General features: G+C 48.7%; 1 protein-coding gene across 3 annotated transcripts in view; it reads right to left on the reverse strand.

Moving 5' to 3' along the window:
- Nucleotides 1–612: 612 nt before the first annotated feature.
- HUNK (hormonally up-regulated Neu-associated kinase) overlaps nucleotides 613–17,064 on the reverse strand; it is a 254,317-nt gene continuing 237,865 nt past the window's right edge. For all 3 annotated transcript variants that reach the window (XM_074389349.1, XM_039480626.2, XM_039480625.2), the window contains 2 exons: nucleotides 10,916–11,096; nucleotides 613–8,088 (listed from right to left, as the gene is read on the reverse strand). In XM_074389349.1, the coding sequence (XP_074245450.1) occupies nucleotides 7,430–8,088; nucleotides 10,916–11,096 (840 nt within the window). In that variant the 3' untranslated portion in view covers nucleotides 613–7,429. The remainder of the gene's footprint in view (nucleotides 8,089–10,915; nucleotides 11,097–17,064) is intronic.

Raw genomic sequence — 17,064 nt, forward strand, 5'->3', positions numbered from 1 at the left:
AAAATAACTACCTGAGGGCCAAAATCCGCTATGACATGTTTTTGTAGGTCCAGCAGATAAGAATGGTTTCCGTATTTTTAAAGGGTTGTAACAAAAACAAAAACTAAACTTAAAAACAATGCAAAGAGTAATATGCAACAGACTAATGTGTAGCAGGCGTCTGCTAAGCCTAAAATTTATTATCTGGTTCTTAACAGAGAAAGTTTGCAGACCTCTGGATTAAAGGAAGAAAGAAACTTGAAAATAATGGGCACACTGAGCTTAACACATAGGAAACACTTAGAAAAGGTGGAATTTCAGCCCAGGCATGGTGGCTCATGCTTGTAATCCTAACACTTTGGGAGGCCGAGGTGGATGGACTACCTGAGCTCAGGAGTTCGAGACCAGCCTGAGCAACAGGATGAAACCCAGTCTCTACTAAAATACAAAACATTAGACGGGCATGGTGGCATGTGCCTGTAGTCCCAGCTACTTGGGAGGCTGAGGCAGGAGAATTGCTTGAACCCAGGAGGCGGAGGTTGCAGTGAGCCAAGATTACGCCACTGCACTCCAGCCTGGGTAACAGAGTGAGACTCTGTCTCTAAAAAAAATAAAAATTAAAAAATTAAAAAGAAAAAAAAAAAAGAAAGAAAAGGTGGAATTTCACTCCAAAAAAGAGAAATTTTCTGGGGATGATTTAGTCAGAAAACAATAAATGGAAATTTCGCACGTGGGGTGAAACATGTGAGATTCCTAGATGATGTAAATACTACTTTCTGAGCTTTTCCCCGTTAGTTGGCTTGGGCTACTGTAATGAAATACCTGAGTGGGAACTAAGCAACATTTATCTCTTCTCAGTTCTGGAGGATAGAAGTCTGAGATCGAGGCGATGGTAGGGTTGGTTCATCTTGAGGTTTCACTCTCGAGGCTGCCTTCTCCCTGTGTCCTCACCTGGTCTTTCCTCTGTCTGGTGTCTCATTATGTGTCTAGATCTCACATTTTTATAAGGGCACTTGTCAGATTGGATTAGGTTCCTCCCTGATGGCCTCATTTTAACTTACCTTTTTAAATGCCCTATCTCCAAGTAGTCACATTCTGAGGTACTGGGGCTGAGGGTTTCAACATATTAATTTGTGGGGGAAAGAATTCAGCCCAAAACACTTTCCTCAAATATTAACACCAATGCTAATTCTTTTATTTTTCTTTTTAAAGTAACTCTTAGTAAGAGGTGCTATAATTGTGTAAAATGGAAAAAGGCTAGTCCAGTTTTAGGGTACCTTTATATATAGTCCAGTTTTTGGTACCTCCCAAAGTGCCTGTAATTCTGGTGTAACATGGTGAAACTCCTACCCCTACTAAAAATGCAAATATTAGTTGGGCGTGGTGACGTATGCCTGTAGTCCCAGGTACTCAGGAGGCTGAGGCTTGAGAACTGCTTTAACCCAGGAGGTGGAGGTCGCAGTGAGCCAAGATTGCACCACTGTATTGCAGCCTGGGTAACAGAGGGAGATTCCGTCTCAAAACAAAAGCAAAAACAAAAACAGAAACAAAGAACAAATAAGTGGCAGGCAGCCGTACCTTCCCGGAGGTGGGAGAAATATTAACTGCACCCCAAGTAGCCCTGTTCTCCCACATTTCCCAGGCTCTTGCTCGCAGGCAAGGCCCTATGACTTGTTCCAGCCAATGGGCTATGGGAGAAATGATGAGCCCCCTTAAAGAGCACTTAAGGGCTGGTGAAAAACTCTCCAGCTATGCCCCCTTGTGCTGGAGCAGCCAAAGACACTCCATTTTGAGTGGACAGAGCCACAAGCTGGATGTAGCCTGGATCCCTGAGTCACCACATGGAACACAGCCATTTTGAAGTCAGCCCAGCCTCATAAAAATATTGTAAGAAATAAGCCTATATTGGGTAAGTCACAGAGATTTGGAGTTTAATTTGTGATCATAGCAAAGCCTAATCGGTCTAGCACACTGGTTGCCAGAGGAGGTGAGCACTGAACACTGATGAAGTCATGGCAAGGCATTCTTGTCTCAGACCTGCCAAGAATGTCACTGCCCTACTTTCGGCAAGAAGCCTTGTTCCCAATATAGGCTTGCAATTTGCCCTTTCCAGCTGGCTATGGTAACAGGACTAGAAAGTACACATTCAAAAAAAAAAAAATTATAGAGTTTAAATGTAAACCAAAGCTTTTGCTTTCAGAATAGCCAATAGCCCATCTTCCAAGTAGGAAATACAAATAGCTCGGTCCCTGCAGTCAGACCCATTTATTTTTTTCACCTGTAAATGATACGGCTTCCTGGCATTCTCCTCTCTTCAACGTGCCATCTTTAAGTTTTAAACCACTTAACTCCAATAGATCCTCGAGTTTGCCCCACATAAAGCTATTCTATGCTTACAGAATTGCTTGCCCCAAATGCCTCATTATCAGGACACCACCGGCTCAGATGTGGATACCTGCGGAGGGGGACCGCAAAGACTGCCATGTCCTCACCTTCTCTTCCAAAGCTTCCTCAGCCCTCTCCCCCAACTCCCAGTCCCTTAGTGCCCACAGACATCAACTCCTAGAGATAACGGTGTGTCACAGAAACATGTCCAGAGAAGAAGTACAAATATATACCCCGTTTGTCTTTGGAACCAGATGTCTGAAAGCTCCCTTGACAGAAAAGCTGCCACAAATAATATATTCATTTACTACTCAGGAAATACACTCCCTTCATTGAAAAGTGATGACATGAAATTGAACCAACTCCCAGTACTGCTCTGAATTATTCTTACTGTGCCTGTAGCACACAGAAGACCCTACAAAGAAAACAAATCCAATAACCAACAGGCTTCCAGACTCCCCCTAAAATATAGCAGTTTGGCATTCTTTCTGAATTTGCTTCAATTTATGATATGGCTCTGTAGGAAATGTTTTATTGATTTAATATAGTAAAACCCAATAGCCTAATAACTAAAGTAGATAACAAGGCTATCGAGGGGTTTGCTGCTTACTTGGAAAGTCAACCGAGAAAGACAAGGTTCCCAAAGAAAGCTGTCTTTCACCAGCTTCAAGAGTGGGTAGGACAAAGAGCATAAGGCTCTTTGAAGAGCAGTTTTGAAAAAGACTTAAAAATGTGCCAGACACAGTGGCTCATACCTGTAATCCCAGCACTTTGGGAGGCTGAGGCAGATGGATCACCTGAGATCAGACGTTTGAGACCAGCCTGACCAACATGAAAAAACTCCATCTCTACTAAAAATACAGAAATTAGCCAGGTGTGGTGGCGGGCGCCTGTCATCCCAGCTACTCCAGCGGCTGAGGCAGGAGAATTGCTTGAACCCAGGAGGCAGAGGTTGCAGTGAGCTGAGATCTCGCTACTGCACCTCAGCCTGGGCAAGAGAGTGAGACTAAGTCTGAAAAAACAAATGCAAGACCTGGTCCTTTTGCAGGAACTTCAAAAACACCTGTTGCAATGATAATCTGCTATTGACGTCCCCCTCTGACCACAGCAGCCACTCTCTGCTTTCTCTGTGTTCTTCGAGGAAGAAATCCTGCTCCGTATCAGCTCTAATGCCAGCTCATTTGGAGACTCTGGGGTGTCCTTAAGCCACCTGAGGCCCTAGTTTCCCCTTCTTCAAAAAGGCTGGGGCTGAGCCAGAGAATCTCAGGTCCCTTTCTATTCTAAAATGTTGTGATTCTTACAAGAAAACACCGTCATCAAAACTAGCTACTTTCTCTTTTCCCCTGGAATCCAACTACTGAGAACATCGTGCAGCGAACAGTGAGCCTCTCCACTTTCTAGCTATGGGACCCTCTAAGGCTTTGTCCCCTCACTGTCCAGGAGGAAACAAGGATTAAAGCCAGGTGCATATATGAAAAATGTTTTGTGAATCCTTATGAATGAAGCAGTAACTGGGACAATCTCAGGAGATCATCCAGACCCCGCCCTCCCATTCCGTCTCGTCATCCCTCTTCCCCTATCCATGACTGAGGCCTACTACAAGGACAAAATCTAGAAGTGAAGTTTACAACTGTCATTCTTTGTGTGCTATTTTCAGATTCTCCACGGAAGATCTTAATCCACCCAAATGAAAAAGGCTGATTCATTGAAACTGCCATGTGTAGTATGTATGTCATATAGAATTTTGTAGGCATACCTGTTGCAGGTAAAATAAGGAAGGGATACTGGCCCAGAAGATGCCCCCAAATTCCCCACAATGCCATTCCCGCTTGTTTCCAGTCAGATGCTAGGTCAAGAGCTTTACATAAGGTCAGTTGCAGTGGCTCATGCCTATAATCTCAGCACTTTGGGAGGCCAAGGCAGGCAGATCGCTTGAGCCCAGGAGTTTGAGACCAGCCTGAGCAACATGGCGAAACTCTGTTTCCACGAACTACAAAGAAAATTAGCTAGGCATCGTGGTGTGCAACTGTCGTCCCAGCTACTTGGGAGGCTGAGATGGGAGGATCACTTGAATCTGGAGAGGCTGAGGCTGCAGTGAACCGTGATCGGTCATTGCACTCCAGCCTGGGTGACAGAGCAAAAAGAACTCCACATAAAAGATGGTACCTGCACTGTTATTCACAATGTACTTAGATGTTTTAAGATTTATCAGCAAAAAAAGCAGCAGTCATAGTGAGGGAAAAGTGTATTTCACAGTCATTACAAAAGTACATATAGCTACTAATGGTGACATAAATATAGTCCTTACTTATGACCAAATCATACAATTAAAATGGACTTTTCCTCCTGGACATTACAAGACGACAGTCCCGTCAATTTCCATCAGTAACTACAGGGTGACCGGAATCACAGGCACAGACCGAGGAAGGCAGTCACGGTCGGACAGACAACACACTTCGAACTTACCAAAAACGGAGTCAGATTTTCCATATAAATATAATAAAATCATAAAGAATCTAGCATTTCTCCTTTCACTCGGTTTCATAGATTTGTAAGGTGTTCACACACACACCAAATACAGTGGATGCCTTTCCTCACTCCCCCTCACCTCTCACTGGGTTTAGAATCAACCTGAGTTCAGAGTCCAGGTGACCAATGGCAGTGCGGTCAGTTAGCCGCACATCTGCAGCTGTTCTTGAAGCATGCCGGGAATGAGAAGCGCGTTCTCCACCAGCTAACGGCAAGGCGGAAGCACTCCTGTTTCTTGAGGAAAGTATAATGTGAGGAAAAGGCATCAGGGGCTCCAGAAAGTTCCCAATGCACCGGTGCACGCCCTGCGAGCTTGCAAAGTAGAGCGGTTGCAGCTGGAAACCGTCGTTAGAAAAGGTACACTTCATGTCAAATGGAGAGACGGTCTTAGATGATTCTTTTCTTCTCCTTGCTTAAAAAGCTCTGTTTTCTTTTTCCGGAGACAGGGTCTCACTCTGCCACCCAGGCTGGAGTGCAGTAGCATGATCTTGGCTCACTGCAGCCTCGACCTCCTGGGTTCAAGAGATCATCCCACCTCAGCGCCCTCAAATAGCTGGGACTACAGGCACGTGCCACCACATCCAGCTAATTTATTTATTCTATTTTTTGTAGAGACAGGCTTTTGCCACGTTGCCCAGGCTGCTCTCGAACTCCTGAGCTTTGGGCTCCCAAAGTGCTAGGATTACAGGTGTGAGCCAGCACGCCTGGCCTAAAAGCTCTATTTTCAATGGTAAGCTCTGGAACCCAGCCTGAAGCTATACCAAAAAAACGCCAATAGCCAAGTGGTCTGACCTCATCCTAGAATGCCCTAACACTGGGATGATCCCTTAGGAAGGAAAGAGGCAGCTCCAGGTCTTGCCAAGGTTGGCCAAGTATCCACTCTCTCCTGCTCCATCAGAGACATGCGGGACTAAGAGACGTCCCCACTGGTGAATGAGAGAATGTTTCAGAACTACCTCTCTGCCCGATGGCAAGGCTGCCTGCCAGGGACGTAAAGGCTGGCTTTGCAATTCTAGATTTGTGTTTTGGGATCCATGGACTGAGATGACCACCTAAGGTGGCCACAGAGGTGGTCTCTGGTCGCACATGCGCAGGTCAAAGGTTGAAGACTCCAGGCCTTTCTGTAACCAGTCTCCTACATTAACCCCTATCCAACCTGTGCTGATTCTTCTTTTCGGATTCTGCTCACAACCGAGCACACCCTGCCAAGTGCCAGCTGGACACAGTCAGACAGCACGGGGCTCCACGAAACGCACACACGGGGGGCACAGACACAACACTGGAGACGCATCTTTGGTTCGATCCTTGGAGAAAGGTGTGAACACACAACGTGGACTGAGCCCTGTTTGAGGAGCTCGGCTTTCCCCGAAGAAGAAACTGGCCTGTATCTGAACAGGTTCTCTGCCAGGCAAGCCGGCTCCCTGCTTCCAGCAAACTCGCTGAGTTCTGAGCCACACTTGTTCTCTGGGCAGCTTGAAATCCACACCGCACAGAGGTCATGCTACCTTCTTGCCATCCGAATTATGCTCTGAATGGTCACAATCATCTTTTCTCTCTTTCGACAGAACGAGCCATAACCGTGTTCTATGCCTTCCAGAAGGATCAGGGCTATGCCTTAAACAACAGGATGAACCCAGGACCATGGAGCTCTTGCCCTGCCCATGGGCCATGCCACTCAGCACATGACGACAGACAGCTCTTTTGCCCTCCACACTGAACCCTCTCGTGAAAACATGAGTTTGGTGGAATTGCTTCTCATGTCTCCATCCAAGTTTTAAAAAATTATGTTATTTCAATTTACCAACATCACATTAAAAAAAAAAAAAAGTCTCTTTGGAAAAGGTAATTCAATCATTAGCATGTTTCAACCAAAAAAAAAAAAAAATCTATCAAAATCTTGCTTGGGAAATGAGTGTCTCCTTCAGTCTTTCTCTTCTGTCAAGGTCCCCACTGTTTGATCTTGGTCCGAAGCTCCCTTCCATCTTCCTCTGAGTATCCTGGGCCTGCCTCCAGCTCCTGCTGGCCTTCAGGGAATCCCTGCTATGAAAGGCAGGGCTGCTACACTCTGCAGAGGAAACATGGCCTGGATGAATGACTGTGATGTTCTCTCCCTGTGACTGTGGCCGACTGCTGTGAGAGGCACACAGGTATCACAGTGTGAAGAAAGATCTGGTAACAGTCCATTATCTGAGTGCCCCAGAAGGCTGATACCCCATTTCCCCCCCAAGCCCAGAAGTGGGAACTGGAAGGGGTTGGTGAGTGGTTGGGAGGAAGGAAGATCTGAAGGACTGGAATTGGCTGCCCCTGGAGCCAATCCTCCTGGTGATTCCAGCATCTCTGGGGGTCCCTAAGTGAGGTTGGGTGGTGCAGGCTTTGGGTCTGTGGATTCAGCTACAGGTGGGACTCTGCGTGGCAGGAACCAACGGGTCACTAAGGATGCTCCACACGAGGTCTTGGAATGTTCACACCCTGACAGATGTGCGGAGCTCTGTTCCGTTGCTGTTTTCTACAATACCCCAAATCCCGCTGGCCCAAGTTAGCACTGGGTCTTGACCCCATCGGCCATGTCAAAGGCAAGGTTCACGGAGGCTAGGGGCTGCAGCGGGGGCAGGCTGGCCTCCAGGGGCCTATCCGCAGATGGCTGCAGGCTCTGATGCCGCTTCCTCAGCATCTGTCCGATGCCCATCATGGGGAACCGGCCTCGGCTTTTCACGCAATTCGGGCTCCCCAGAGGCTGCACGGGGCCGCTGCTGGGAACCGGAGGTGGGGAACACAGGCCATCCTCTTTAGGGGGGCTGTTCTTATCTTCATGAGCAAAAGAGACCACAGTGGGATGCAAAGGAGTGTGGAGAGGTGACATGCTTCCAGACGGCAGACCCGGGGACAGTGTCCTCTCGCTGGAATTCCTGCGAGCCAGGCTCACTGGGGAGCTCAGAATCCTGTAGTGATGAGAGGGAGACAGCATTTCTATGTGGTCGTCACGATCGACAGACTCGAAGGAGCGCACCATCTCCAGCATCAGGGGTTCTTCCTTGTGCGAGATGCCGGTGCTTCCAGGCCCTGGCTGATGGGGCTCTGGTTTCTTCACAATCCTCGGGGTCCTGGGCAGCGGGACAGGGATGAACTCCATGGAAGAAGAAGCCACACAGTTGGAATCAGAGGTTTTGCGGAAAATATTGTGGCAGCCGAAGGAATCTGCACACCAAGAAAGTGCAAAAAAATCATCAGGACGCCTGGACAGTGCTCATGGCCCTTCTCCCGCCTGCTGTGACCTCCAGCTTGACAGAGATGGTTCCCTGCCAAGGTCAGAAGAAAGCAACCAACAAACGGCCTTGGCAACTTTGCAAGAAGTCACCAGCAGCATGTCACTTTCCCCAAAGAGGCCGGGAAGTCTTTCTAGGATGGAGGGACAGGGGGCTGGTGACAGGAGGATTCCAATTTGCCTCATGGCTCTAGCCCAACATCCTCCCTGCTTTTGGTTGCTTAAAATTCTGGACCCTAGGCAGCGGTGGCTCACGCCTGTAATCCCAGCCCTTTGGGAGGTCAAGTTAGGAGGGCTGCTCGAGCCCAGGAGTTCAAGACCAGCCTGGACAATATGGCAAGACCCATCTGTAAAATTTTTTTAAAACATTAGGCCTGGTGCAGTGGCTCACGCCTGTAATCCCAGCACTTTGGGAGGCCGAGGCTGGAGGATCACAAGGTCAAGAGATTGAGACCAGCCTGGCCTTTAGTAGATATGAAACCCCATATCTACTAAAAACATGAAAATTAGCTGAGTGTAGTGGCGCGCACCTGTAGTCCCAGCTACTTGGGAGGCTGAGGCAGGAGAATGACTTGAACCTGGGAGGCGGAGGTTGCAGTGAGCCAAGATTGTCCCACTGCACTCCAGCCTGGGCGACAGAGCAAGACTCCATCTCAAAAAAATATTATCCACCTGAGCCTGGGAAGTGGAGGTTGCAGTGAGCTGGGATGGCTCTGCTGCACTCCAGACTGAGGGACAGAGTGAGACTCTGTCTCAAAAAAAAGAAAAAAAATATCTGGACCTTGCCAAAGGATCTTGGAATAAAAAAGGTACATGTACTCAACAGCACATCCATAAAACTCCCAGAAGCACATCAAGCTCCCCTGACCGAACTCTGCCAATCCGGTCCTCGGACAGCCCACAGTGGAAGGAGTGCTTCCCTCGTGACTTTTTAAAATTTTATTTACTGTGGTAAAAAACACGTAACAGAAATGTTATCGTCTTAACTATTTTTAAGTGTGCAATTCAGCAGTGATAAGTATATTCACAGTTGTGGAATCAGTCTCCAGAACTGTCTTCCTGCTGCAAATCTAACACCCTATATATAGCCCCACTCTCTGAAACCCCCGGCAACCACCATTTTACTGCCTGTCTCTATGAATCCAACCACTCTAGGGACCTCATACAAGTAGAATCACACAGTATCTGCCTTTTGTGACTGGCGTAATTACTTAGCATAATGTCCTCCGGGTTCATCCGTGTTGAAGCATATGTCAGGATTTCCTTCCCTTTTTAAGGCTCTCTCATGACTTTTAATCTGGGTGGAGCCTCACCCAATTCTGAACGGGGGTAGAAGAGCATCCCCACGGTTTCTGTTTCCGGTTGGCATAGACTAGAATCCAGGTTTGCAAACTGGGCCAGAAAAGAAAGGCGAAACCCCCTACGGATTTAGAGACGAGGGCAATAAAGCCAAGTTCATGCAGAATGAGCTCCGTCTTAGCTTCCTTCTTCTCCCGTAACATTTTATAGGCTCTGTGGAGGCCCAGCTGCAGAAGCAAGCTGCTGCCCGCTGGGATCGATTTTGGGAGCGGCTGAGGGCACTGGGAAGCCTCCCTGCCTTGCATCAATAAACACATAGGTGCCAAAATGAAACAGGCGCCGGAGACGCATCAGTGGAAAGGAGTACAACGTCACTAATGGCCAAGGTCTCCAATGCTTCCGCTGCCACGTGGACACTGCTGCCCCTCCCTGATCCGCTGTGCTCTGCTCCAAGGAAAGCACATTGCTTTGGGCCATGTGGGGATAGTGGCCTCTCTCTGGGAGCAGCACAGGAGGCGGAAGGACAGGAGCCGGGTTCAAGTCCCGTGCAGGGACTAACTGCCCACTACGCCTGAGGGTATCTCAGAGAGCCACGGCTCTCTCTGAACCTATTTCTTCATGTTTAAGGAGACTGAACTCTAGGATGTGTCTCATCCCCCCTCAGTAATAAGAACCTTTCCTCCACCTCACGGCTCAGCCTCAGGACGCCCCAGCTCCTGTGTGCCCTCTCGGCATTTCTATCATGTTAAGCCTGTACCCAGTAAGCTCTCCTTTTGGCATCTTTTAGCACTCGTCCCAGGGGGAGGGAAACCCGCTTGTCAGTTCTCTGTGATGAGCAGGTTCTGACTCGGGTGGGGGAGCTTATATATCATCGCCATCTCATCCACAGCTGTGACAGGCAGGAGCCCTTACAAGTAACTAAGAGAGCCAGTGAAGATTCTCAGCAGTGAAGGATCTTGGACCTCTGCAGGCTGTAGAGCTGGGATTTGAACTCAGGTCTGAGCACGCTACTTCCACCCCAGAGCCCAGATTCAATCACATTGCCGTGCTTCACAGGGTCCTCTTTTCTAGGGAAGATACCTGGTCTCTGCTCCTGCACCCCATCTCTACTCCCCCATTCTTCATCTCTGCCCCTATAGTACCACATACCCCGATCTCTGCTCCTGCGACGCTGTGTCTCCCAACCTCTGTTCTGACGATATCATCCACCCCGATTTCTGTCTCCATTAATACCACGTGCCCCATCTCTGTTTTCTCAAATCCTTCCTGCACAGGTGGCTAATGCCACACAGCTGGGTCTCAGACTGTGCTCAGGCAACCTCAGGTCTGTGAATCCTGCTTTTCTGGGGCCACAGGAATCGTCTGTGCTCTAGGGCCCATACCGCCCTCCCCTGTGAAGGGTACACAGCAGACACGCAGCCCAATAGGAGTGGCCTGAGAGAGTCCCCAGAGCTGACCCACCTTTGTCGGGGAAGCTGGCCTTGGAGGCCTTCCGGTCCTTCAGCAGGGCTTTGGTGTTCTGAAGCTGCGTCATGAGCGAGGCTGAGGGCTGCTTGTGTGGGGGCAGGTTCTTGTCCAGCTTCTTGGAGAATGGTCGATGAAGAAAATCCCCTCTTTTTTCTGGCTCTTTGGGCTTCTTATCCTGCAAATTGGAAGCAAACATACACATTTAGATATGCACTGGGAGAGACAATGGAATTCTCTTTGAAAAGTCATCCAAATCAATTAGAGAAACTCCAGCTTTTCAATTCTCTATGCTGTCAACTGTGCGTTGAATGAGGGAGGAGCTGTGGCCCAGCCGATGCTCCAGGAAGCCCATCTCCCTCTGCCTGGGCAGCGAGTGGCCTTCCATTGACCCTAGCTCCCTTGCACTGTCCTCTTTCAAGCGTTCCAGCAAAGGCAAGGCATTCCTAGGAGGTCAATTATTCTGGAACAAGCCCAACAAACGAAGGTGAAGTAGAGCAGGACTTCCGGAAACCTCCCGTCTGCATTCAAGGTGCAGCCCAAAGATCGTACCTCCAGTAATGGCTTTGCAAAGGTGACTGGAAACATAGCTACTTCCACCTTCACATCAGGTTCCATTTGGGGCATTCAAGCCAAGGAGGTGCCAACACAACATGGACAACAAATCCAGAGAGCCCCAGGCGGTCCGGATGGGCTTCTGGCCCTTTCTACCCTAATCATGTGAGCACTCACTTGTGTACTTAGGACTCATGTGTAAGTAGCCTTTTGTGTGTGTGTGTGTGTGTGTGTGTGTGTGTGTGTGTGAGAGAGGCAGAGTCTTGTGCTGTCACCCAGAATGGGATACAGTGGTGTCACCATATCTCACTGCAACCTCGAATTCCTGGGCTCAGGTGATCCTCCCACCTCAGCCTCCTGAGTAGATGGGACCACAGGTGTGCACCACCATGCCCAACTATTTTTTAAAAAAGATTTCTTGCCGGGTGCAGTGGCTCATACCTGTAATCCCAGCACTTTGGGAGGCTGAGGTGAATGGATCACCTGAGGCTGGGAATTCAAGACCAGCCTGACCAACACAGAGAAACTCCATCTCTACTAAAAATACAAAATTAGCCAGGCATGGTGGCACATGCCTGTAATCCCAGCTACTCGGGAAGCTGAGGCAGAGGAATCACTTGAACCCGGGAGGCAAAGGTTGCAGTGAACCAAGATCATGCCAATGTACTTCAGTGTGGGCAACAAGAACAAAACTCCGTCTCAAAAAAAAAAAAAAAAAAAAGATTTCTTGTAGAGATGGGGTCTCCTTATGTTGTCCAGGCTGGTTTCAAACTCCTGCCTCAAGCAACCCTCCTGTCTCAGCTTCCCAAAGTACTGGGATTACAGATGTGAGCCAAAACGCTTGGCAGTGGTCATTGTTTCGGTGTAAATCTTGCTTTTGTTGTACTAGATTCTAATCCATCTAATGAGAATGAATTTGACTATCTTATGTATCTTCAAGCCCACAGCCTGTGGCATGAAGCCAGATGTTTACAGAAAGCTTACTAAATAGTTATTGAAATGTTTTTTAAAAGGGCTGGTGGAAAATGAACTGAATTAAAATTAATTCAGCTCAAGCTTCTGGGAAGAGTGATGTCACTAAGAAGCAGAAGTTCTTTTTCCAGCCCGAAAGCCTGTGTTCAGTGTTTACTGTTAAAGCAACTGCACCTCTGACCTCACCATGGATGAGGAGGAAAAAAAAGACGTTTCTGTTTCACGTTTCTGCCCTCAACTTTAAGAGCATTTGCAAACCAAGAGAGCTCATCTATTTTTCATTCATGTTGTTGAGAAGCTTCTCAAGGAAACATCTCTTTGCAGTTTTACAGCCCTTTCTAATATGGCTGTACAAAGTCTTTGCAGGTTAGAGTTCATGACGTCCAGTGTTTTCGTGGGAAAGCAGACAGGGTAGCTGTGGGAAGTGGGGACGCTGAGCCACGTCGAAAGTGCCCCTGGGAGGGGCTACAGCTCCCTGGGGGTCTGGCCTGTAGCTGATGTGGCTCCTCCCCAGCAAAGGAGCGACAGGGGAAGACAGGAGAGGCGAAGCTTCCTCAGACTCCCTCCTCAGCATCTTCACAGCTGCCACCAGCCTTTTTTGAGAACACACAGGGTGTCAGATGCTGCCCTGAGGGCATGACCCACCACAAGGCAAATTCCACTACCTCCTTTCCACGGGAAGAAACAGCCCGAAGTGCTTACGTAATCCACCCACAAGCCCGTGGAAACTTGGATTTTCACGGCCCTGAAGTCGATGTTGTCAATCCTTGACTTGACACCACGCTCTTAGAGCCTGGGGTGAGGTCAGGCAATTCCAGGGGTGGAAAGGCCCAGAGGCAGGAGCGTGCCACTGTCCTGGGCTCCCCCAGTGGGATCCGAATGTTCCAGAGAAAGGCATGTGCTCCAGGGTGTGATCTGGAATGCCACGAAGGGGACCGTGTGCTCCAGGTCACCTCGGCTGAAGCCAGCAAAGGACAATCACCATTTTCCACAGCTTCCCTCTCCCTTTGTGTCCGTGACACACCAGCAGGCCACCTTCTCTAAGGCAAAGGAGAAGCTTTCGCACACACGCTCCCACACCCAGAGACACACATCCATCCAGCATCAAAGGCAGCGTTACCGGCTTTCCTGAAAAATCCGGCAGAATCTCCTTTTGCTTGGCTCCCTCCTTCTCTATTTTTATGCAAAAGTCACCAGCTCTACCTGCTGACACCTTCTACAGGAAAAAGTAGTCAAATGCGCCTTTGTCATACATTTCCAAACGGTATCTGGTAGAAAGGACAACATTGCAGTTCCTTCCATGTGAAGATTGCTTTTTAAATCGATCAGCAAATGCTTTCTCAGGCTGCTCTGTGGCCCCCAAACCTTGAGAGCTGCTGGTGGCTGTCTAGGTTCGTTTCCATTCCTTTAGTGTGTGTGTGTGTGTGTGTGTGTGTGTGTGTGTGTGTGTGGTGTGTGTGTCTGTCTGTCTGTCTGTGTGTTTTGAGATGGAGTCTTGCTTTGTCGCCCAGGCTGGAGTGCAGTGGCGCCATCTCGGCTCACTGCAACCTCTGCCTCCCGGGTTCAAGCGATTCTCCTGCCCCAGCCTCCTGAGTAGCTGGGATTACAGATGTGCCCCACTATGCCCAGCTAAGTTTTGTATTTTTAGTAGAGACAGGGTTTCACCATGTTTGTCAGGCTGGTCTTGAACTCCTGACGTCTCGATCCGCCTGCCTCAGCCTCCCAAAGTGCTGAGATTCCAGGCGTGAGCCACCATGCCCAGCCTATTTTCATTCCTTTCTAACCCTCCTTCAGTTCTCAAAAGCTTAACGATCAAAATGAAAACTTCTGGGGACTAGTATCACTACCCAGATAGGGTCCATGGACACCCAGTGGTGTGTAATGCGTGCGAGTTTGGTGTGGAAAGAGAACAAGGTTGGCCTGAAAGACCAAATTTCTCCTGTCGCTGACAAGGCGGGTATTTGGCAATGAGCAGAAAGCTGCAATGGAGGCAGAGAAGAGGGAAAATGTACCCCCAAACAGAAAGTTCCAGGAAACCCTGCTAAGGCCACCCTTGTTAAACTTTATCCCAAGATCTACACCCTGGTATGTCCCCAAGAATCCCCAGAACATCCTTCTTCAGCAGAGAGTCAGGGATTTCATAGTAACCAGTTTCTAAGGGGAAATCAAGAATTCACCCTCAGCTGCTCCCTATTGGGGATGAACCTCAGAGTCACTCCAAGCAGAATGGTCAACAGCCCAGAGAAAGCAAGCTTATTTACCACCAGCCAATCTCCCTGCCCTCCAAGCACATGTCACCAAACGCAACCAATCACCCAAATTAGACTTTTTCATTTGCATGGCCTATTTCTCCAAAAGAAATTTTCTAGGGAGCAGGATGCTAAATTGCCTTACATAACGGAAACTGTTCTTCGGCGGGACTAATCACATCCCCCTTCCACAAGCAAGCTCTGCACGCGGCAAGGCTGCTGCCTGCAGAGATGCCTGGCTTCCCTCCGATGCTCCAGCATCCACGTGGACTTGAGGGTGGGCGACGGGATTTAAGCTCTCGGTTCGAAGTCTGTCCTCTTGCACCGTCATGGCACAGTTCCAAATCCCCAGAGGCAGATCAGAGAAAAGGCCACATGAGGCCCCAGAGGCAAGCTGTACACTAAACAGCTTCTTGTTCTCTATCAGCTGTCTCCACCCACTGCAGATGTGCATGGATATTTACAAAGTGGGACATTTTGAAAACGCGGCCCCATGAACAACTCTTTACCCAAGACCCTTAATGGTGTGTATTGTCCTGTGGAGGAGATGGAGATGCCGCAGGAGGGGGAAACTCATCCCCAGCCTCTGAAGCTGAGCTCCAGAGAGCTGGTCCCCTTCAGAGTCTTCCCTGTTGGCTGCGCAACTGGGGTATAATGGCCACTGAAAATGACCACGGGCTTCTGTGTTCCGAAGACCCACATGGCCCCCTTCTTTCCCAGCTTGGCTGCGGTAGGTGCTGCACCTGAGAATCCCAGCCGTGGTCATAGCTTAGCAGTCCGGAAGTCTGGAATCCGTTCTTTGCTCTCTCTGGAACGTGGGAGAGCATGTCACAGTTGGGTGACCCTGGACAATTCACTTCTCCTTGAGGGAGGTGTTTCCCCATATGTAACTAAAAGTGTGGATCCTTCCCAGCTCTGGGAGGATAACAATGAGCGTAGATCACACCTGTTTTATCGCCTGAACAGCAAATGCATGCATTTAACAGGGACCAATACTTGCTTCGAATCCTGATCACCCCAGGCCAGAGAATGGATGGCTGCCTGGGAAATCTGCCTCTTCCCGCACGTGGCAGAAGAACCCTGGGAGCTGAGGCAAGTTTTCTTTGAGTAACTCTATCAAGTCCAGCTCCACAGGGGCTTTTTTGGAGCTTTCCTTCCCTCTGATGATTAGTAAGCCTCTCCGAGCTGTTTGGTGTGTCAGAACCAAGTGCTGACTGCTACCAGCTGGGATGGCCCAGGGCCCAGATGTCATAGCTGGTTGGTTTTAGTTCCTTGTTCCCTATCACATAAGGGGAAACCTGATTTTGCTGCAGAAAAACCTACAATTGAATTGATAATAACAAGACTTCAGGCCAGGCACGGTGGCTCACGCCTGGAATCCCAGCACTTTAGGAGGCCAAGGCAGGCAGATCACTTGAGGTCAAGAGTTTGAGACCAGCCTGGCCAATATGGCAAAACCCCATCTCTACTAAAAATACAACAATTAGCTGGGGCATAGTGGCATGTGCCTGTGGTCCCAGTTACTCAGGAGGTTGAGACAGGAGAATCACTTGAGCTCGGGAAGCGGAGGTTACAGTGAGCCAAGATCACACCACTGCACTCCAGCCTGGACGATAGAGTGAGACTCCATCTCAAAAAAAAAAAAAAAAAAAAAAAAAAAAATAGGGCTTCAATCATAAACTAGGCCATCGAGCCAGGAAGCTCTAGACAGTTGCAAACCCCATTTCTCATACTGGTGGAAACAGAAATGCATAGCAGGGTGTATAGTTGTAGCAACACAATAAAGAAAATAAAAACAGTCAACTCCACACGGCGAGAACCAATGTGCTCTGAAGGGATTCTGATAAACCCACTCACAACAGGATTCTGCATGTTTTAATTCTGGATAAGGATAGGGCTGGCAGAGCCTGCTGCCCTGGGCAGAGACTGGCCAATCGTTAGTATCATATATGATGGGTAATTTTATATGCCAACTTGGCTAGGCCAGTTGCTTGGTCAAACACCAGTCTAGATGATTCTGTGAATGTGTTTTTAAAGATGTGATTAACAGACCGGGATCAGTGGCTCACGCCTGTAATCCCAACACTTTGGGACACCGAGGTGGGTGGATGGCCTGTGGTCGGGAGTTCGAGACCAGCCTGGCCAACATGGTGAAACCCCATCTCTACTAAAAATACAAAAGCTAGCCAGGCATGGTGGCAGGCACCTGTAATCCCAACTACTTGGGAGGCTGAGGCAGGAGAATCGCTTTAACCTGGGAGGCAGAGCTTGCAGTGAGCCGAGATCACGCCATTGCACTCCAGCCTGGGCAACAAGAGTGAAACTCCATCTCAGTAAATAAACAAAGATGTGATTAATATTTAAATCAGT

Source organism: Saimiri boliviensis, chromosome 18, assembly GCF_048565385.1.
Source record: "Saimiri boliviensis isolate mSaiBol1 chromosome 18, mSaiBol1.pri, whole genome shotgun sequence".
NCBI classification, from domain to species: domain Eukaryota; kingdom Metazoa; phylum Chordata; class Mammalia; order Primates; family Cebidae; genus Saimiri; species Saimiri boliviensis.